The sequence below is a fragment of the Carcharodon carcharias genome, chromosome 12 (genome assembly GCF_017639515.1).
Source record: "Carcharodon carcharias isolate sCarCar2 chromosome 12, sCarCar2.pri, whole genome shotgun sequence".
Lineage (NCBI taxonomy): Eukaryota > Metazoa > Chordata > Chondrichthyes > Lamniformes > Lamnidae > Carcharodon > Carcharodon carcharias.
The window spans coordinates 86,507,122-86,531,003 of NC_054478.1; the positions used below are offsets into that span (position 1 = coordinate 86,507,122).

Consider the following 23,882-nt stretch of genomic DNA (forward strand, 5'->3'; position numbering starts at 1 on the left):
AATACCTCAAACAGCAATGTTATATACCTTCAACAATTAGTTTTGCTGTGGATGTCTTTTCTTGCTTGCCGAGGCGACCTACACAGCTATATTCACCAGTGTCTGAAAGCTGCACATCAATGATTTGCAACTTTCTATCTTTGCCATCAGAGGTAAATTTGTATTTAGGACTTTCTCTCACAGTGCTCCCATCCTTCATCCAAGACGTTAAAGCTGTAGATGGGGAGATCTGGCATTCGAAGATGGCAGAAGACCCTATAGACTCCGCTTCCTCCAGCACAATATCTTTTAGTTCTTTGACAAATTTCAGTGGGACTGCTTTGAGCTGGAACCCTGCAAAAGGTGGTTCCTCTGAGGGTGGCCTTCCTCCACCTGGTTTAAGTGGCTTCTTGTCTCCTTCTCCAGGCGATGGCGTCTTTTTCGCTAAAATTTAGAGTTGAACATAAATACATTGGATTTTATTTGTTGTTTTTTTTTGCATGCTTCTGAAGATGGTTTGATGCGAACCAGACACTTAGATGCCACTGCCATTTTCAGTTGGTAAAGAAACGACAGCGACAGCGATGCAAGCAGAGCAATGAAACTGACTGACTAAGAGACCAAAGTCTGTAAACTTGGTTTTAGTTCTTCTCTGAAGTAAATTGGTGCATTGAAGCTTATCCTTCAAAGTCTATGCATTTCATCATGCGATAATGTTTTCAGGTTGTAAGATTTACACAATATACAGCCACTATAATTTCAGCATGGATTTTTCACCATTCACCAAGAAGTATCAGTGAATCATAATCACAGTCTTCAGGCAGCACAACTATATTCAAGAAGTAACTATTCGGTACAGCTGAAAACACTATTTTGCACACAAATAGGAAAATGCATGCATTCAAGTATTAGATTCTAGTAAGGCAATCATGACACAGAAACATAGCATATGTTTCATCATTTAGTTTTCATGCTAAGTTCTCCTCCTCCAAAATCAGTTGCAACCAATATTCAGTTGCAGTATACAAATTGATTACTTGTGCTCGGATAAATAGGATTATTTAAACTTCAATTATTACTCTTTGGAGCTGATAGCATATAAAGAGAGAACAGTTCATGCAAAATTAAGCAGCGCAATATTAATCTATGGTTTGCTATCCAGTCTACACAGCCAACAATCATTTTTGTAATTGGAAGGCCATGCAAATTGATATGACAAATTAAATTCTAAAATAAATGAAATGTATCATAGCACTTCATGGAGTTTTTCACTAATGTATGAATGAAATTTAAATAGAGTTCTTTTTAACAGCAATATAATTCATTAATTCATCTAAATAAATGTGTTACATTGGAATACTGTTGCATATGTTTGTCTCTAAATGTTTGGTAGTGCTTGTGGAACAAACATATATGTGTACAATCATGCATGGATTCATAGTTGTGACTATGTGCTTGATATCCCCTCTCACCTCTTAGTATGCCTCTACCCTTGCCGGCTTCATCAGTTGGTGCCTTAGCATCTGTAGTGAGATAGTAACATAATTATCGGCATGTCATGACTATGCTTCCAAATTATTATATGTTAAAATGCTTCTGTAATAACCCAAGGGCAGAAACAATGAGGCTAGAAAAGTGTATTGTATTTAGATGCAAAAATATATTTATATATCGATTGTCTATAACACAGGCAAAAAAATTGGCACTACCACTTGTTTAATATACTAAACAAAGGTTTACTCATGCGGCCAGAGGAGATTTAAAATGAAGTAAAAGACATATTAGTTTTGAATGAAAAATGTGAACCCAGACAATTTGAAAGGTTTGCTGAAGCCTCTGCCTTCAATGATGTATATGAAAAATGATTTTAATTCACCCATTGCTCTGTTAATAGCAAACAACAAAGCAAATTAAGACAATCTTTCTTTGGAAGCATGGGACTACATGGACCAAACACAAGCAACAGACATGAATTTTAGATCTAACACTTTTTGACAACCACAATACATCATGCACATAAACACAAGCTGCATTGGCAGGAGAAACAAAGGCGTTTGACAAAGGGTGGGATTTTCTGGCCCCGCCCGCCACTAGGATTGTCTGGTCCCGCCAAAAGTCAATGGACTTTTGGCTAGGCTGCCGAATCTCCTGCGGCGGGTCCCGCCCACGACTGGGCTGGAAAATCCCAGCCAAAGATGAACATACACAAAAACAAAGAACACTGATCCATTTTCCAAAGCACAAGATGTGAACAATCAGTTTGGTAGATGTGCAGCAGCCATCTCACCTCGTCGTTTGTAAGGCTTTGAAGGAGTTTCAACTACACCCTCAAACTCTTCATCATCTTCATGCTCCCAATCAACAGATGAGCCATATTCCTCCTCCTCTTCAGTTGGTTCCCATTCCCAGTCACCTTTGTCCCGTAATTCTTCTATTGACATTTCTTCTGATTCTACTTCATAGTCTTCTTCTGTTGAGATGCTTTCAGAGGGAACTTTTTTGACCTGTGTCGGTTCCAATTCTCTTTCAGCAGCTGATACAATCCCTTTGACTGCTTTAATGTGTGCAACATCTCTAGGGGTCAGTACTTTCTTTACAGGTACTTTCTGCAGCTTTTCTTCCACAGCAACTTCTTTTGAAGGAATCTTTGTCAGCTGTACATGATCCTTTTCTTCTTCTGATAATGGCACTTTTCCCTTTCCAACTTTCAGATGTGCAATATCAGGTATATCTCTGGGTGTCAGTACTTTTTTTACAGGTATTTTCTGCGGCTTTTCTTCTGCTACAGGTTCTTTTGAAGGAATCTTTGTCAGCCGTACATGATCCTTTTCTTCTTCTGATACTGGCATTTTTCCCTTTCCAACTTTCAGATGTGCAGTATCAGGTATATCTCTGGGTGTCGGTACTTTCTTTACAGGTACTTTCTGTGGCTTTTCTCCTACTACAGCTTCTTTTGAAGGAATCTTCGCCAGCTGTGCTTGATCTTTTTCTTCTGATACTAGCACTTTTCCCTTTCCAACTTTCAGATGTGCAGTATCAGGTATGGCTCTGGGTGTCAGTACTTTCTTTACAGGTACTTTCTGTGGCTTTTCTTCCATTACAACTTCCTTTGAAGGAGCTTTCTTCAGCTCTATGTGATCCTTCTGTTTTTCCAAAACAGGCATTTTTCCTTTTTCAATTTTAAAATGTGTTTCATCAACTTTCTCTGTAGGGATCACCAATGTCTTTTCAGGAACTTTCCGTATTTTCTGTGGTTCTTTTTCTTCAAATAGGATTTCTTTTGAAGGGAATTTTTCTAGCTGCACTGGTTCCTGTTCTTGTAAGTCAAATATTTCCCCTTTATCCATTTTAGTATGGATGACTTGTGTTTTTTCTTTATAAACAGACACATCCTTTTCAGGTATTGTGTGAATCTTTTGTGGTTCTTTTGCTTCAAATGTTCCTTTTGAGGGAATTTTTTTCAGGAAAGCCATTTCCTGTTCTTCTTTTGAAACTGGGACTTTCCCTTTTAAAATTTTTAAAGGTTTCTCATGAGGTTTTTCTTCAGAGGGTACCAATTTCTTTTCACGTGTTTCCTTGGAAATATCAGCAGCCTCTTCTGCAGTAATCTCTGGTACTATTTTTGATGCAGGCTTTTCTGAAACAGTTTCCCTGGGTATTCTTTCGATTGGATAGATTTCTATACCTTTGGGTTCTCCTTCTTCAGGAGATGGTGCAATCCTGGGCTTTTCATGAACGATTTTAGGAAGGTCAACTTTCTTGAGACTGGGATGTTCTTTTTCCCCATCGAGTTTAGGAGATGTTCTACCTTTTCTCAGTGCTAAATGCTTGTCTTCACCTTCCTGTTCCAAAGGGCTTTTACCAGGTTTCTTGATTGGAAAGATTTTCTCCTTATCCTTCTCTGTACCAGCAACTACAGTTCGCTTTACAGATACCTTTTCTCTGTCTCCTACTTTCATAGGAACATGGTCCGTTCTGGTCAGAGGCACAGTCTTTTCTATATCTTTTTCAATTTTAGGCACTTCACCAACTTTTTCCAATATTATTTGCTTTTTCCTATCCTCCTCATCACTGGGTAGTTTCTTTGACGTTATGCGTTTTTCTTTTAATCCTTCTTCTTTAGGGACTATATCATGCTTTCTTAATTGTACCTTTTCTGCTTCTTCCTCTTGTTTAGGGATCTTATCAGGTTTCTTCAGTGGTAAACCTGGCTCCTCTTCGATTTCTTTGGAGAGTACTTTAGTGACCTTTTTTGGTAACATTTTGTATGCATCATCCTGTTCAATAGAAATTTTATCTAATTTCTTTAATGTTATGCTTTCCCCATTATCTTTGTCTATTTTAGGAATTTCATCAACCAACTGTAATATTATTTCTCTTTCTGTTTCTTTTTCTTTTAAGATTACATCTGGTTTCTTTAGTGATACACGTCCTTCATCTTCCATTTCCTCAGGACTTTTAGTGGGTTTCCTAAGTTTTTCCCCTACGTATTTGTCTTCTTCTTTAGGGGAGCTATCAACCTTCTTTAATATAATACCCTCATCTTCGTCTTTCTCTTCCTTGGGAACCTTACTAATTTTCTTCAGTACTGGAATTTCTATATCTTCTACTTCCTTTGGAACTTTGACTGCAGGTTTTAGTTTCAAAGATGGCTTGGATTGTTCTGCAGCTATAAAGGTTTCATATATTATTTAGTGACACATCAAAAAGGACTTTTAACAATTCCATAAAAGAACAGGCTAACATTTAAACGAAACCAAACAATGTTATAATCTCCAAACTACACTGGTGTTCATCAAATTAAAACACACTGTAAAACATATCCATAGACAGCAAAATTTCCAAATAAACACAGTAACAGAAAGTATCACAACAGACAAGATACATGAATTATAACTTTTTAGATAGACTGAAGAGACAAGTTGATACAACCGATACACAACATTTGGGAACCTGTGGACTTAAATTTTGCATAACTTGACATTTAACATTCAGAAAAAAAAATGAAATTGCAAATTAACATATTATATAGTTAGGTATTTTAAAAGTCCCAATAGTAAATTAAGAGTCAAGCTTTTGATAAACTGTACCTTTAAGGGGTTTCTTGATTGGTCCTGGAGCAGAAACAGGAAGCGTAGTAGCAGGTACTTCTTCAGTTTCAGGTACTTTAAAAACAATTCAAGAATTTTGTTACCATTAAAAATCAAATCTTAAAATGCATAATTACATGGAACGTTGTCGCTCACAATATAAAAAATATTTTGCATTCTTAGACAATTGTTCCATGGTTCAGTAGCTACAGTGTTAGTACATTGAACTATCTACCAGAATTCAGCATCAGTCTAGTTTTGACAAGCCTTTCCTTTCCAACTTTCCACTTGATGCTGAATTTGCCAGTTCACCCAGGTCATCAATGAAAGGGAAGAAAAACTGTTTGGAAAGGATTCTTTCCTGCAGATTTTAGGTATGCCAAATAAGCTCACCACCACCCTCTCAAGAGCAATCAGGGATGGGCCCAGCCAGTAAAACCTACATCCCATGAATGAATAAAAAATAGGTTAATAGCGTTATGGTCTTGAAAGAGACCTTGGACATTTAAAATTCTTGTTTATTTTTTGCTCTTGAGAAAAGGTGGTATAAATAGAGGATGGACAGGAGAATTACAAAAATAAAACCGGAAATATTATTCACATTAAAATTGCATAACATGTTAAATATTGTTCATAACTAGCAAGCCAAAAGAAGTAATAAAGTAATTGGATAGATAGGGGGTTTGAATTTCATTTTTCATAGTTAAATATTATATGTGGTTAACATATTTTCCTTTCACCATACGTACTCCTTTACTAATTGGACTGTAAGAACGATGCCTGGGTGACAAAATTAAAATGAAGAACAGTTGAACTAATGAACAAACTAAAATCAATAGCATGTTCAATTAAGCAATGAAATGATGATCCACAAGAAAGGTGAACTGCAAATGAGATGTGATGGAAGTGAAAGGTATTAACATGTAGAATATTTCATGGATTTTGCACCAATGACACAAGCCAATGAGTGATATTGATTTGTATACCTTCCACTGGTTCCAAATCTTGTTTCACTGGAGCAGTGACTAGAACATCACCTTTAGGTTCAATCTTCTTGGTAATTGTAGTCACTTCAAAAATATTTTGTTTGAATATTTAGTGTGCATATACATGAACTAAATTTCTGACAATATTAACAACAGAAAACTGAAGGTATGTAATACTTAAAGAACAGTAAACATAATTCTTTAACTTAATTTTAAAAAAGTTTAACAAAGAACCTTTGAGTGTTAATTATTCCACATAATTTTCACACTATTACACAACAATAAATAACAATAAAGATAACATAATGAAAGGTGGTAACCCCATGAAAAAGACACTAGAAAACTCAGCAAGCCAATGCCCTGCCTAGTAAAATGGTCTTAGGAGGACAGAAGATTTCTGGTAATCCTTTATTTTACACTGAGTAGTTTTAGCTGATTAGTCTCCAGCCTTGGCTCTTGTAAATCAGGGTTTAAATTTTGTACACTCAGGTAAATGGGACATGTCCCTACTTGGAATGACTGTTCACTCCATCTCAGGCAATGTTACTTATGTGAACTTTTATTTAGGTAGCTTGATAAAGTTTAAGTTTGGTGAGGAATTTCCAAAAATGGTTGAATTCACAGACTCTTACACTCCACAATAAAGATTAGAATATGATGTAAAACAAAAGACAGGAGAGAATAAAGCCAGGGTAACTAGAGAACGTCTGGAATTTAGATGTCAACATTGGAGACAACAGTTTTATAACTAAACACAGGGCCTTGCAGAGAAAATATATAAAACTCAAAATTTCATAGATATTTCCATTGGTTGTGAGATGCTGCAGCTGCTTTAGAATACAATCTTCTAATAAATCAGTTCTATACCTTTCTCTGTAATAAATTTCTTTTTTTCTGGAAATGCGACTTCAACAATTTTTTCATGTAAAATCTTCTCATCAGCCTGAATAATTCTCTTAGGTAAAATAATCTTTTCAAGCTGAGCAGTTTCTTCATGGAAACTCATCTCATTTAACTCAACACTTTTCTCAGATAATGTCATCTTGTCAGCTTCAACAATTTCTTCATGTAAAATCTTCTCATCTGCTTCAACAATTTCCTCAGGTAAAATAATTTTGTCATCCTGAGCAGTTTCTTCAGGTAATATCATCTCATCGGACTTGACATTTTCCTCATATAAAATTGTCTCATCAGCCTCAACAATTTCCTCAGGTAAAATTATCTCATCAAGTTGAATTGTTTCTTCAAGTAAAATCATCTCATCGTGCTCAACAATTTCCTCATATGAAAAAGTCTTGTCAGCTTCAACAGCTTCTTCACGTAAAATTTTCTTGAAAGCTTCAGAGTTTGAAGAAAAAGTTTTAGAATTTTAGATAATGATCAAAAATATATAAGTTTAGGTTTGAAGAGAATATAAGATGACAAACGTTACCACATAAAATACAAAAACATTACTACAAATACAGGTACAAAAATCACAATGTAAAGATAAAATCACACAAGATTATCACAAAAATAAACCATATAAGACACTGAATAAACAAGAAACAGAGAAGACATTACTTGTTATTGGATAAAGCCCATGGAACATTAAAGTTACCATTAGTAATATTTGTAAGAATACCACATAGATGAAAATACTGTCACTTCTGTACCTTTTACTGGAGTAATTGCCTTGCTTTCTGCAACTGTGATTGGAACAACCTTTTCAGGCACAAGTTTCTTGGCAATCTCAGGCACTTTAAAGATATTATTAAAACTGTTGTGAGCCACATTAAAGTTTTTTCTTGAAGAGTAAAACATGATTATTAAAAAAATGCACAATTTTTAAAAATGATAGAGCAATTTTCATGTAACAAAATTGCATAGCATTTACAACATGGAAACAAGTCATTCAGCTGGTGTTGATGCTCCAACCTCTTCCCACCCTACTTCATCTAACCCCATCTGCATACATTTCTATATATTTCTTCAGGCACTTAACTAGAGGCCCCTTTAAGTATCCTATGCTATTTGTCTATTCTATGTGGCGGCAAGTTCCACATTCTAATTACTCCTGAATTCCTTATTGGATTTATTAATGACTATGACCTATTTGTGTCCTCTAGTTTTGGACTCTCCTATATAAAGTTCTCTATTAGGTCACCGCTCAACCTTCTCTGTTCTAAGGAAAAGAACTTTGGCATGTTCAGTCTTTCCAGGTAGGTGTGACCTCTCAGTTCTGGTATTATACTTGGTAATTTTTTTTGTATTCTGTATTCCTTTCATAATTGGAAGACTAGAATTATGCACAGTGCTCTAAAGGTGTCCAACCAAGATTCTATGCAATTTTAGTTTAGCATACTCTATCTATCTGCTTTTCAATTCAATTCCTTTAGAAATGAAGCCCAGTGCTTTGTTTGTATTTTTAAGGCCTCAGACACTGTTCCCAACTAACTTTCTTATTGTTAGGTACAAACTTTGCATAGCTGCAGGCAGATTATCTAGGCTGGTAGTTAATATAAAACAGTTAGTTTTGATCAACCAAGTGTCCAAAAATCAAACTGAAATAATTGTAATGTTGTGACTGTCTCTTGGTAAAAAAACACATTTGACATGGGCTCAAACTGATTTCAGTCCTGGTGCCCAGATTGATTCTAAGTTGAATTTCAGATGCACAACTTTGCAATTACAAATTCTGCTTAATTCCACCTTCAAAACAGCCTATCTCCAATTCAATGGTGCACAAATCTTTATGCATATTTGTGTGACCTGCAGACTCAACTACTCCAAAGTTCTCCTTATTGACCTCCCTTTTTCCACCCTCTACAACTGCTAATTGTACAAAACAATGCTGCAAATATCCTGCTCATACAAATTCTCATTTACCCAACAACTCTATCCTCATTTCCCATTGCATTGCAATTTAAAATCTAACTGTGTGAATTTCTTCCGAGTTTCTCCCACTCTGTACTTCAGCTGAAATCTTATTTATACACATAATGAAGTCTCTGCTGAATGTCTATCACAGTAGATGAAGAAACACTCTGAGGAGGTTCAGCCCCCACGTTTATCTTCAAAGCCCTCCACAGTCTCACTCCACCTCTCCAAACCCTTTCAGCGCTATATTCTCTCCACCTAAGTGACCAATTCCTCTGATTGCAGCATTTTTTGCATCCTTTTCTCTCTTTGCCTCACCAGTTCCAAAACTTTCAACCACCCAAATCTTACTGTATTGACTTCCCTACATATATCTCTTCCTGTCAAAACATCCTCAAGCCCCATCATTTCAACCAGCTTTTTGTTCATTCCCTTCCCCTTCCTTTCATTCTGGCTCAGTGGCTATTTTCAAGACTCCTATTTGAAATGTGCCTTGGGACATTTCAGACCTTAAAGATGCCTTATAGATGCTTGTTGTTGCTCAAAATTGTACATTCAAGGTAATTTAATGAGTAGTACATACACTTACAACACATCAAGATATTCTTCAAAACACAACAGTACAATAACGTAACAACAGACAGGCCAAGACATAAAATACAAAACTACAAGGATCAAAGCTATTTAGGTAGAAGAGCCAGCATGGCACTGAAACACAAAAGGCATTAAAAGAACAGCAGTCCACAAATGTAAGGTTTTGTTAATATACCTTTAAGAGAAGAAATTTTTTCTCTTTCTTCGTAAAGTATTTCTTCATGTATGTGGCTATTCATAACATCAGGGACTTTAATAATAATATATAGCTTTAGACAGTACAGAAGTTACTAGCATAAAATATTAAAGATAAACAATATTGACAGTTAGAACCAATCCTTGTTTGACATAATGCAAGTGAATATAGTTAAACGGAATGTAACCCGCCAATGATTTTTACTTCCAGGCCTTATTTAAATATAGCTCGACAGCCTCTCGGTTGAACCAGATACCTGGTTGGCCAGCACATGTGACATTTTTTGTGACAAGAGGCAACCGTAAGAAAAGTCCACAGCACTAGGGGAGATTGATCAGTAAACAGTTGGGGAGTGGGGAAGGCATATCAAATGGGGCAAAGTCTGGGGCGAGGGGCAGGGGCAAGGTTTTCTTGTGAGGCCCAGAGGAGCAATTCTATATCAGGGCATGGTCTGCATGTTTAAAGCCAGATCCCGTTGCCATCAGGTTAAAAGGCATTTCCACATAATGCAGTGGCACTCCAGAAATAACTCACTGTGCTTATTTTAACTGCCCCCTTATTCAGTTTCTGCCAGAAGGGGATAATTGGAATTTCCTCAAGGTATCAGCTATACTATTCATATGTTGAATGACTTTAGGTGGTATAAACTGCTATTTAGATGCATTTAAAATTTACACTGCTGAGCACAGCAATGCAGCACATGTGCAAGTATCCATACTCAATGCTGTCTCTTGGTTGCACTTCAATCCAGGCAGAATAAGCAAGGTGTTGGAGGCTGTGGTATTGATCTGAGACCTTAGACAAATATTCATAGCACAGTATCTTGTCATCATGATATAAACCTCTTCAAGGTGACTAGATATATTAATATTAATTATAATTATTTCCTATAGCAGCTATTATATAGTTTGTGATAAGGGTTTTATGATTAGTGGTTCATATGCACAGGTCTTTGAAGATGGTTAACACAACATTTGGGATCCAGAACTTCATAAACAAAGGTAGTGAATATAAAAGCAGGAAAGTTATGATGAATTTATATAATGTTCTGGTTAGGCCACAACTAGAGCATTGTGTCCAGTTCTGGTCATCATTCTTTAGGATGGTTGTGAAGGACCTTGAGAGGGTGTAGAGGTTTTGCCAGAATGGTTCTGGGGATGAGTGAAATTAGTTACAAGGTTAGACTGGAGAAGGTGGGGTTGTTCTTGGAGCAATGAGGTTGAGGGGAGATTTGATGGTGGTGTATAAGATTATGACTGGATTAGGCAAAGTAGTTAAAAAAAAAGCTATTCCCACTTGGTTGATAGTACAAGAATGAGGGGACACAGATTTATATGGAGATAAAGAGGGCACGTAAGGAAGAACATGTTTATGCAGCAAGTGATAATGACATGGAACTCACTGTCTACGAGGGTGGTGGACGTGATGATGATGAATGATTTCAAAAAGAAATTGGACGTGGGCTTGAGAGAAATAAATTTGCAGGATTGCATGGATAAGGCGGAGTAATGGGACTGACTAGGTTGCTCTACAGAAAGTCAACATGAACTCAGTGTGTGAAATGACCTCCTGTGCTGTAATGCCTTTGTGACTCTAAAACAGAACAAACATTTCAAGACTACACACGTATACACAATTGAATTACGTTACTGACATTGAAAACAAAAGACGCCATTACGCAAGAAGAATTCTGATGAACCAGCTGAGCACTGGTAATGTTCAGTAGGAAAAAATAATGCTCACACTAGCACATTTTTTCAAACATCACAATTCATAGGCTTGTTTTATACCTTTTCTATCTTTTTCTGAAGCGAGTAAGACTGTTCTTGAAACAGTGATGGGTGCATGTTCATCCCTTCTGTCAACCTGAAGCACTTTAAATATTTTTAAGACAAATTAATTATTCAGTAAGACAAAGACAACATGAAGCACAGATAACCAAATTAACAAATAAACATTAAATTGTATTGTTATCTATCATTTACAATATAGTTGACTTTTATATACAAATTGGAAGATTTAAGGGAACATTATGGGCAGGATTTTATGCGTCGGCAAGCGGGGGCGGGGCCTACTCCCGACACGTAAAATGATGCGTGGTGAAGTCGGGGGGAACTCCTGGCATCACCATGCCCCATTTAAATTTTCAGGAAGGCGGGAGCTCAGCAAAATCAACTGCACGCACGCCGACCTGTCAATGGCCAATTGAGGCCATTGACAGGGTCAATTAAATAATTAAGGGACCTGCCCGGCCAACCTTAAGATTGTCGGGCAGGCGAGGAGCCCCGGTGGGAATTAGAAAAGACATGAAACCTCATCCATGGGTGGGATGAGGTTTCATATTGGCTTTACAAAAATTTCATAAAGGTTTTGTAAAAATTATGGACTTGTCCCAACTCTGTCACATGAGGGGACATGTTAGGGAAATTTTATTTTTCTATTTTTATCTTTTTTATTTACAGCCGATCTCCCTGAGGCTGTAATTAGCCTCAGGGAGATAAGTGCGCTCTTTCTTGCACATGCGCGAAAGAGTGCACTCTCTATTTTGGGATTCCCCCCCGCCCGCAAGGGAAGCGCATAGCGCTTCCATGTGGATGTCACGCTGGGCGAGCCTTAGTTAGCCTGCCCATGTAAAATGGCGGCGCGCCTCCAATTGTGGGTGCCGATCGGAAGCATGCCTGTATGCGCCCGCTCTTCAACTTCTCCCCCATGTGGGGGGAAAATTCAGCCCTATAATTACTTAAACTCACAAAGTATTTTGTTTTGTTAAAGCAACCAAGGTGGCTATTATGATTTAAAATAATTTAGAAAATCTGACAAGCAAAGTTGAATAATATAGTTAATTAGGCACTTTCCTTTCGCCTCTGGAATCTAGATTCAAATTGAGACCAGATTGAATGAATAAAAACTGCTATTTCCATGTAGATTCTACACTTAACGAGGTTGGGTTGTCTTAACTCATTTCCTAGTGAGCGTGAGCCCACAGTGTAGGACTACACTTAGTGATGTGAAATTGGCAATCCAACTTTGAGACAACAAAGCGATTTTGAGAAATTAAAAAAAGCACCAGTATAGTAGTGTTTTCTTTGAAACGTGATCACTGAGGCACATTGTTGCTTGATGCTAATTATGGGTGTTTGAAGTGGATAATATTCCATACCATAGCATAAATATTCCTCCCCTTAATGAGCACCAAACTACCTTTAAAACTGTCATGAGAGAAATGTGAGAATAAAATTATTATAAACTACAGAAGTGATTCTACATGTACTCCAATCTTCCATATCATAAACATCTTGCATTATATATTATATTTTTCATTTACAAAATAATTACAATATAAATTCATTTGCATGTTTTGAGGTCAGCAAAGTGAACCATGTATATTTTAAGAGGAAACATGACCAGACAAAACGATACTTTGAAAAGTAACGAAAGGGAATCACGATTGAAAGACATAACATAGCAATGAACACTTCTGCAACAAAAGAAAATCATATAAGAGAACGTGACAGAAACTTCCAAAAATAAAAATAAAGGAACTTCTAAGAGTGAAGAAACTTTTCCTCTAAGAGGTACTTGTGTAAAACATGGGGGAGAAATTTAACTTTGGCAGGGACACAAAATGAAATTGTGTCGTTAATTAATAGGTGCCCGATTCATTAACACCCATATGATGCCCCTGCCAAAGTTAAATTTTGTCCCACTCTATTATTTCTTTGTTTTACCTTCTTCTGGTGCAGGCTTCTCAACTTTTCTTGGAAACGTTACTGGTTCAGCTTCAACAATTGGCTTCTTAGGAATCTCGGGCACTTTTAAAAACAATTATTTTTAAAATAAATACCAAAGAACATTTACACAAAAAGAAACTCACATTGGACACATGCACACCACAGTTAATATACCAAACAGAAAAATATTTTTATACATACAAACGGGTTTACATCAAGAAAGCAAACATTAGTATTAAGTTTTATTGTCAAGAATGAACATTTAACAGGCTCTTCTATGGCAATCATATCCCAGCTTTTCCCCAGTCTGTTGTTAAAATGTTGCACATTACTTGAGTGGTTCCATAGGAAAAATAATAATTTGGTTATGTTATAATACGGTCACATGTTATCAATTATTTCTGATTCATTTATATATTATATTTGTATATATATATATATATATATATATAATAGCAGGCAGTTTCTTGCTCCTTTGGATGATTGGAAAGAATTAAATAAGAAGTTCATTATGTGCACTAAAATTGGTTGTCAAATGAACCTGCAATTAGTCAATATCACAGCACCCTTGAGAGTTCATCCAATAATGACTGAACTGTAATTAACAAATTTCAATACGTATCTTCAATACTGGCGAATAATCTAAGTGAACAGTGAAAGTTCTTGCATTTCTTTGCTACCAGCTTCACAACACAGACATAGACTACACCCAGAGATGTGGAGTATAAGAACCTACTTACTGCATGTCACAACATGATACTTAAGTAATATAACAAGGCATGAGCACTACTCTACTGCACTAATATACCATGACCCAATAAATAACTACTCTTGCCTCTCATTATTTTGACATTTTAAATTAATTATATTGTATGACAGAGTGGAATGAACAAAGGATTTTGCTGAATGGGAAAAACATGCAAAGATGTGAGTAGAGGTCTGCATCTACACCCTCTAACTTTTCCATCAGCATATTGGGAGTATGGGGTTTGTAACAACCTGCTATTACTCTTGTTTGGTGCTGGTATACAGTGAAAATACCTAGAGCTATGTTTTTCTTTTTGTCAAAAGAAATGCACACTTTTATAACCTGCTAATAAAAACACGGGAAAGTTTGGAGGACAGGAATCAACGTTACCAATTTCTAATACTATTAAAACTATTTTGGTTGACGTATGAATCCTCAGAGCTGTGCTAAGAATAGTCTATTCATACTGCCTCTAAAATCACACCATTTGTGTTATGAATACTATTTCACTAAAATTAATTAAGACGTAAATAATGACTTCGGGTCATTTTCAACGCTGTCCAATCTGAGTAACTGTCATAAGTTTTTCAACGTCAGGTAACCCTTCAATTAGCTGATACAATAATCCTGGCATATACTTCCCTGTCTAGTGTCCTAAGGTTAGGCCCTTGACAGTCCAAGTGAGATGTGGCAACAATTACAATACTTATAAATGAACTAAAGGATGAAACAAAAATAAAATAGAATATTAATACTTTAATAGGAACAAGGTTTTTGCTTCATACAAGCATTTAGAGCATGGAAAACAACAAAAAGATATGTACCTTTTTCGGGAACTGCCTCCTTCTTTAGTTTCAATGGTTCAGGAACTGGCTTCTTAGGAACTTCTGGCACTTTTGGCACTTTAAGAAACAGTATAATATTAAGATGCTTAAGACACATTGCTTTTATCATTAATATACCTAAGCAACAAATTAAAACAACACAAGCATATTTGGGAGAGGAATTTAGCACAAAATGACATTATCTATTCTCATGTACACATGCTGGAGGAAAAACTGGTTAAAATAAGACAAGATCGACTGCTGAGCATTGACACTGCAAAGATCTCCTCACTAACTTCTGGGACTTGTGCCAAAATTGGGAGAGCTGTCCCACAAATTAATCAAGCAACAGCCTGACAAAGTCATACTCACCAAATGATACCTTACAGCCAATGTCCCAGACTCCAGCATCACCATCCCTAGCTACATCCTATCTCATCAGCAGGATAGGCTTATCAGAGGTGGCAGTGGCAAAACAATATATAATGGGGAGGGAGTGACCTGGGAGCTCTCAACTTTGAATCCAGATCCTATGAAATCTCATGCTATCAGGTCAAAAATGGCCAAGGAACTCCCTGCTGATTACCACCAATTGTCCTCTCTCAGCTGATGAATTAGTACTCCTCCACAAACCATTTTGAAGAAATACCAAGGGTAGCAAGAGTACAGAATGTATTCTAGGGGGGTGCTTTCAAGGCCTATCACCAATCGAGACTCAGAAGCATCACTACTGACCGAATGGCCTGCCCTGAAGGACATAGCTGATGCCAAACTGGGCCTTTGTGCATGTTGTGGGGCACCACCAGCACGCTAAATAGGATAAATTCAGAACAGAGTGAGAAGCTCAAAGCTGGGCACCCTTGTGGGCCATCAAAAGCAGCAGTGTTATATTCAAGTGTAAACTGTAACTTCAAGGCCCACCATAGCCCTCACTTTCCCATTAACATCAAGCCAGGGGATCAAACCTGGTTCAATGAGGAACGTAGGAGGGCAGGCCAGGAGCAGCACCAAGCATGCCTAAAAATGAGGTGCCAACAGTGAAGCTGTAACACAAGACTATATGAATGCTAAATAATGGAAGCAGCTCACTATGGACAAAATTAACTAATTCCACAACCAATGAATCAGATCAAAGCGCTGCAGTCCTGCCACATTAAGCTATGAATGATTGGGGGGGCAATGAAACAACCAACAGGAGGAGGAGGGTCCATGAACATCCCCATTGTCAATGATGGCAGAGGCCAGCACTTCAGGGCAAAAGACAGGTCTAAAACATTTGCAACAACCTTCAGTCAGAAGTGTCACGTGGATTATCTATCTCAGCCTCCTTCTGAGGTCCCTGCAGCACAGATGTCAGTCTTAAGCCAATTTGATTCACTCCATGTGATATCAAGAAACACCTGAAGCCACTGAATACTGATCCTGTCAACATCCTGGTTGTAGTAGTAAAGTCTTTTGCCCCAGATCTAGCCATGACTCTACCCAAGCTACTCCTGTGCAGCCACAACACTGACATCTACCCAACAATGTGCAAAAATTGTCCAGGTATGCCATTGTCACAAATAGCTGGAAAAATTACACCCACCAATCCATCCACCAATTACAACCACCAATTACACCCCCTGCAGTAGTCTTCTCTTAATCATTTGCAAAGTGCTGTCAGGTGTCATTGACAGTGCTATCAAGTGACACTTACTCAGCAATAACTTGCTTGCTGGTGCTCAGTTTGGGTTCTGCCAGCGCCACCTGGCTCAAAGCCTCATTTCAGCTTTGCCCCAAACATAGACAATTTGGATTCACCAAGAGGTGAGGCGAGAGTGACTGCTCTTGATTTCAAGACTGCAATTGATCGTGTGTGGCATCAAGGAGCCCGATCAAAATTGATGTCAATGGGAATAGGAGTAAAGCTCTCTATCTGTTGGAATCATACCATGCACAAAGGAACATGGTTGGGGTTGCTGGAGATGGTAGCAACAATAACAATACTCGTAACTATATTAAAGCATGAAACAAAAATAAAATAGAATATTAATATTTAAACAGCAACATGTTATCTGCTTCATACAAGTATTTCCAGCATCTAAAAATAACAGAAAGAAATGTACCTTTTTCTGGAATAACTGTCTCTTTCTTTGGTTTCAATGGTTCAGGAACTGGCTTCTTAGGAACTTCTGGCACTTTAAGAAACAGTTTAACGTTAAGATGCTTAGGATACAATGCTTTTATTATTAAAGTAGCTAAGCAACAAGTTAAAATAACAAACATAGTTAGCAGAGAAGTTTAACCCAAGACAACATTATCTATATACATGTAAACATACCGGAGTAGAAACTGGTTAAAATAAAACCAGACAGACCATCTGCATTGTCCTAAGCATAGGAAGCAACAAAGGCACATCCTGCCCAGTCAGCCCTGCAAAATCCTTCTCACAAACATCAGGGGACTTGTGCCTAAATTAGGAGAGCTGTCCCACAGATTAGTCAAGCTACAGCCTGATATCGATGTACTCATGGAATCATACCTTGCAGACAACATCCCAGACTCCTGCATCACCATCCCTGGCTATGTCCTGTCCCATCAGCTGGATAGGTCCACCAGAGGCAGCAGCTGAATGGTACACAGTGGGGACAGTGTGACACTGGGAGCTCTCAATTTTGACTCCAAACCCCATAAAGTCTCATGGTATCAAATCAAACATGGCCAAGGAAATCTCCCACCAATTATCGCATACTACCCTTCCTCATCTGATGAAGTAGTAATCTTGCAGGTCGATCACCATTTGGAAGAAACCCTGAGGTTAGCAAGGGCACAAAATGAATCCAGGAGGGACATTTTAATGCTTATCAGCAAGAGTGGCTCGGCAGCAGCATTACTGACCAAGTTGGCTAGGTCCTGAAAGATATAGTTACTGCCAAACTGGGCGCGCGTCTCTGTCAGCGGTATGTGGTACTAACACCATACTAAATAGGATAGATTCAAAGCACGCTTAGCATCTCAAATCTGGGCATTCTTGAGTCACATAGGCTATCAACAGCAGCAGTATTGTGTTCAACTGCAATCAGCAACCTAATGGTCTGCCACATCCCTCATTCCACCATGACATGCAAGCCAGGGGCTCAACCCGGTTCAATGAAGAGTGCAGGAGAGCATGCTAAAAGCAGCACCATGCAGATTTTAAAATTAGGTGCCAGCCTGGTGAAGCTGACTACATGTATGACAAACACCTGAAGCAACTTGCTATAGAAAAAGTTAAGCAATTCCAAAATCAATAAATTCAATCAAAGCTGTAGTCCTGCCACATTCAATCATGAATGGTGATCAATTTTTTTTAATTCATTCATGGGATGTGGGTGTCCCTGGCTAGGCCAGCATTTATTTCTCATCTCCAGTTGCCCTTGAGAAGGTGGTGGTGAGCTGCCTTCTTGAACAGTTGCAGTCCATGTATGTAGGTACACCCACAGTGCTGTTAGGGAGGGAATTCCAGGATTTTGACCCAGCGATAGTGATAGAACAGCGATATACTTCCAAGTCAGGATGGTGAATGGCTTGAAGGGGAACTTGGTGGTGGTGGTCTCATGCGTCTGCTGCCCTTGACCTTCTAGATGGTTGCTATCGTGGTTTTGGAAGTTGCAGTCTAAAGAGCCTTGGTAAGTTCCTACAGTGTATGTTGTAGATGGTACACATTACTGCCACTGTGCATTGTTGGTGGAGGAGTGAAAGTTGTGGATGTGGTGCCAATCAAGCAGGCAGCTTTGCCCTGAATGGTGTTGTGCTTCCTGAGTGCTGTTGGAGCTGCACTCATCCAGGCAAGTGGAGAGTATTCCATCACACTCCTGACTAGTGCCTTATAGATGGTGGACAGGCTTTAGGCAATTAGGAGGTGAGGTCCTTGCCCCAGGATTTCTAGTCTCTGACCTGCTCTTGTAGCCACAGTATTTATATTGCCAGTCCAGTTTCTGGTCAATGGTAATGCCCGGGATGTTGATAGTGGGGGATTCTGCAATGGTAATGCCATTGAATGTCAAGGAGTGATTGTTAGATTCTTTCTTGTTGGAGATGGTCATTGCCTGGCATTTGTGTGGTACGAATGTTACTTGTCAGCCCAAGCCTGGGTATTGTCCAGATCCTGCTGCATTCGGACAAGACAGCTTCGCTATCTGAGGAGTCGCGAAAGGTGAACATTGTGCAAACATCAGTGAACATCCTCACTTCTGACCTTATGATGGAAGGAAGGCCATTGATGAAGCAGCTGGAGACGGTTGGGCTGAGGATACTACCCTGAGGAACTCCTGCAGTAATGTCCATGAACTGAGATGATTGACATCTAACAACCATAACCTTCTTCCTTTGTGCTAGGTATGACTCCAAAGTTTCTCCTGTGGTACCCATTGACTCGTTTTCCTAGGACTCTTTGCTGCAACACTTGGTTAAATGCTGCCTTGAAGTTAAGGGCAGGCACCCTTGCCTCACCTCCAGAGTTCAGATCTATTGTCCATGCTTGAACCAAGGCTGTAATGAGGTCAGGAGCTGAGTGGCCTTGGCAGAACCCAAACTAAGCATCAGTGAACAGGTTATTGCTAAGCAAGTGCCGCTTGATAGCACTGTTAGTGACCCCTTCCATCATTTTACTGATGATTGAGACTAGACTGATGGGACAGTAATTGGCTGGGTTGGATTTGTCCTGCTCTTTGTGCACAGGACATACCTGGTCAATTTTCCACATTGTCAGGTAGATGCCACTGTTGTAGCTGCACTGGAACAGCTTGGCTAGGGGAGCAGCAAGTTCTGGAGCACGTCTTCAGTACTACTGCCAGAATTTTGTCAGTATCCTTTGCAGTATCCAGTGCCTTCAGCTCTTTCTTGATATCATGTGGAGTGAATCGAATTGACTGAAGACTGGCATCTGTGTTACTGGGGACCTCCGAAGGAGTCCGAGATGGATCATCCATTCGGCATTTCTGGCTGAAGATTCTTGCAAATGCTTCAGCCTTATCTTTTGCACTGACGTGCTGGGCTCCCCATCATTGAGGATGGGGATATCTGTGGAGCCTCCTCCTCCAGTTACTTGCTCAATTGTCCACCGCCATTCACGACTGGATGTGGCAGGACTGCAGAGCTTAGATCTGATCCTTTGGTTGTGGAATCACTTTGCTCTATCTATCATTTGCTACTTATCCTCTTTGGCATACAACTAGTCCCGTGTTGTAGCTTCACCAGGTTGACACCTCATTTTTAGGTATGCCTGGTGCTGCTGCTGGCATGCCCTCCTGCACTCTTCATTGAACCAGGTTGCTCCCCTGGCTTGGTGGTAATGGTAGAGCGGGGAATATGCCAGGCAATGAGGTTACAAATTGTGATTGAGTACAATCCTGCTGCTGCTGATGGCCCACAGCGCCTCATGGTTGCTAGGCTTGAGTTGCTAGTTCTATTCAAAATCTATCCCACTTAGCACAGTGATAGTGCCACACAACATGATGGAGGTATCCTCAATGTGAAGACAGGACTTGGTCTCCACAAGGACTATGCGGTGATCACTTCTACTGATACTGTCATGGAAAAATGCATATATGGCAGACAGGTTGGTGAGGATGAGGTCAAGTGTGTGTTTCCCTCTTACGGTTCCCTCACCACCCATTGCAGACCCAGTCTAGCAGCTGTGTACTTTAGGACTTGGCCAGCTTGGTCTGTACTAGTGCTACCCAGCTACTTGTGGCTATGGACATTGAAGTCCACCACCCAGAGTATATTCTGCGTCCTTGCCACTCTCAACGCTTCCTCTGTGTGGTGTGCAATATGGAGGAGTACTGATTCATCAGCTGAGGAGGGTGGGGGCAATCAGTATGTTGTAATCAGCAGGAGGTTTTCTTGCCCAAGTTTGATCTGATGCCATGAGATTTCATGTGGTTTGGAGTCAATGTTGAGAACTCCCAGGGCAACTGTATACCACTGTGCTGCCACCTCTGCTGGATCTGTACTGCTGGTGAGACAGGACATACCCAGGGACGATGATGGTGGTATCTGGGACATTATCTGTAAGGTATGGTTCTGTGAGTATGGCCTGAATTTTTCCCATGTCGGGCAAGCTCGGCAGGAGTGGGCGGTCGCATAGCCAAATGCTGCCCGCGATTGGCTCCGCACTGCCATCTTATATTAGCCCGCCCAGTGTAATACATGAGATGGGACATGTTTTTATTTTTCAGAAAAACTTTTTATTTAATTCGTAAAAGCTTACGGAAACCTCATCCCGCTTGTGGATGAGGTTTCCTAAAAAATATTAAGGCCGCTTGGCCTTTTCACCTGTCCGCCAACCGTAAGGTTGGACGGGCAGCATAAACTTGAAATTACTTCGTTAATGGCCTTTATAGGCCTATCAATTATTAGCGAGTGCACAGCCAACTCCGGTGCACACCCACCAAATGAAACATCTCGATGACGTCGGGATGCACGCCCGATATCATCGCACGTCATTTTACGTGCCAGTGTGTTGGGCCTGTGGGGACTATGTCAGGCTGTTGCTTGAATAGTCTATGAGGCAGATCTCCCAATTTTGGCACAAGCCTTCAGATGTTAGTAAGGAGGACGTTGCAGGTTGACAGAGCTGAGTTTGCAATTGTCGTTTCCGCTGCCTAGGTTGATGCCGGATGGTCTATCTGGTTTCATTCCTTTTAGACTTTGTAGTGGTTTGACACAACTGAGTAGCTTGCTAGGCCATTTCAGAGGGCATTTAAGAGTCAATCACATTGCTGTGGATCTGGAATCACATGTAGGCAATACCAGGTAAAGACAGCAAGAGGACATTTGTGAACTGGATGGGTTTTTAACGACGATTGACAATAGTTTTCATGATTATCATCAGACCTTTAATTCCATGTTTTTATTGGATTCAAATTTCACCATCTGCCACGGTGGAATTCGAACCCTGGTCCCCAGAGCACTACCCTAGGTCTCTAGATTACTAGTCCAGTGACAATAGCACAATGCCACCACCTCCTCCACAACTAACGGGAAGAAGAGGCTCTATGAATATCCCCTTCCTCAACGATTGGCAGAGTCCACCATGTCAATGGAATAGGCAGGGCTAATGCATTTGTAACCACCTTCAGCCAGAAGTATCAAGTGCCTGATCCATCTTGGCCTCGTCCTGAGGTCCTGGCATTACAGATGCCAGAAGTAAGCGAATTTGATTAATTCCACATGATATCAAGAAATCACCGAAGACATTGGATTTGGCAACAATTACGGAACTTAACAAAATCCTCTTTGTAGTAATCAAGTCTTATGTTCCAGAGTTAGCCATATCTCTAGCTGAGCTGTTCCAGTACAACTACAGCACTGCCATCTACCGACAATGTGCAAAAGTGCCCAATCCAACCAATTCTTGACCCGACAGTCTATTCTCAACCATTTGCAAAGTGATGGAAAGTGTCATTGACAGTGCTATCAAGCGACACTTACTCAGCAATAACCTGCTTGCTGATGCACAGTTTGAATTCTGCCAGAGCCACATGACTGGGTGTTGCATTAAGGAGTCCTAGCAAATTTTAAGTCAGTGGGAATTATGGGAAAGCTCTGCACTGGCTGTTATGATATCTTGCACAAAGGAAGACGGTTGGGTTTGTTGGAGTTTACAGCAACAACAACAATGTCAAACATATTAAAGCATGAAACATAAATGAAGTAGAATATTAATGTTTAAACGGCAACATGGTATTTCGTTGACTCAGGTATTTCCAGCATCTAAAATAACAAAAAGAAATGTACCTTTCTCTGGAATGACTGCCTCTTTCTTTGGTTTCAATGGTTCAGGTACTGGTTTCTTAGGAACCTCTGGCACTTTAAGAACAGTGTGATGTTAAGATGCTTAAGATACAATTTTATCATTAAGATATCTAAGTAACAAGTTAAAATAACACAAACATAGCTGGCAGAGAAATTCAACCAATGCAATATTATCTATTCTCATGTACACATACCGGGGAAGAAACTGGTTAAAATAAAAGCAGGTGGATCACCTGGCATTGACCTAAGCACAAGAAACAACAAAGACATATTCTGTCAAGTTAATCCTGCAAAGTTCTCCTCATTAATATCTGGGGCCTTGTGCCAAAATTGAGAGAGCTGTCCCACAGGCTAGTTAAGCAAGAGCCTGACAAATACATACTCACCAAATCATGCCTAACAGTTAATGTCCCAGACTCCTGCAACACTATCCTGACTATGTCCTGTCCCACCAGCAGGATAGACCCACCAGAGGTGGAGGCACAGTGGTATACAGTGGGGATGGAGTGATCCTGGGAGCTCTCAACTTTGACTCCAGATGTCATGAATTCTCATGGTATCAGGTCAAGCATGGCCAAGGAAACCTGATTATCACTCACTGCCCTCCCTCAGCTGATGAGTTATTACTCTTACATCTTGAACACCATTTGGAAGAACACTAAGGGTAGCAAGAGCATGGAATGCATTTTAGGAGGGGGGTTTCAATGTCTATCGCCAAGAATGGCTCAGTAGCATCACTTCTGACTGAGTTGGCTGAGTCCTGAAGCACATATTTGCTGCCAAACTGAATATGTGTCTGTGTTGTGTGGCACTACTACCATGTTAAATCAGAATAGGTATAACAGCTCAAAACTAGGCATCCCGTAGGCACTGTGGACCATCAACAGCAGCAGTATTGTATTCACCCGTAATGTGTAATTTCATGGCCCACCACATCCCTCACCCTACCAGTATCAATCTAGGAGATCAACCCTGGTTCAATAAGGAACACAGAAGGGCAAGCCAAGAGCAGCACCAGGCACATTTAAAAATGATGTGCCCACTTTGGGAAGCTACATCACAGGACCATATCAAGCTAAGCAGCAGAATCAGCCAG

The 23,882-nt window shown here is 39.5% G+C and overlaps 1 protein-coding gene across 1 annotated transcript in view; it reads right to left on the bottom strand.

Annotated features, from left to right (window-relative positions):
• The window catches only part of ttn.1 (titin, tandem duplicate 1), a 685,821-nt gene that overhangs the window by 140,280 nt on the left and 521,659 nt on the right, over positions 1–23,882 (bottom strand). Inside the window, exons 162-171 of the mRNA XM_041201521.1 lie at positions 22,769–22,840; positions 17,113–17,184; positions 15,008–15,085; positions 13,433–13,516; positions 11,495–11,578; positions 6,056–6,139; positions 5,070–5,144; positions 2,267–4,648; positions 1,452–1,502; positions 28–423 (exon numbers count right to left, since the gene is read on the bottom strand). Of these exons, the coding sequence (XP_041057455.1) occupies positions 28–423; positions 1,452–1,502; positions 2,267–4,648; positions 5,070–5,144; positions 6,056–6,139; positions 11,495–11,578; positions 13,433–13,516; positions 15,008–15,085; positions 17,113–17,184; positions 22,769–22,840 (3,378 nt within the window). The remainder of the gene's footprint in view (positions 1–27; positions 424–1,451; positions 1,503–2,266; positions 4,649–5,069; positions 5,145–6,055; positions 6,140–11,494; positions 11,579–13,432; positions 13,517–15,007; positions 15,086–17,112; positions 17,185–22,768; positions 22,841–23,882) is intronic.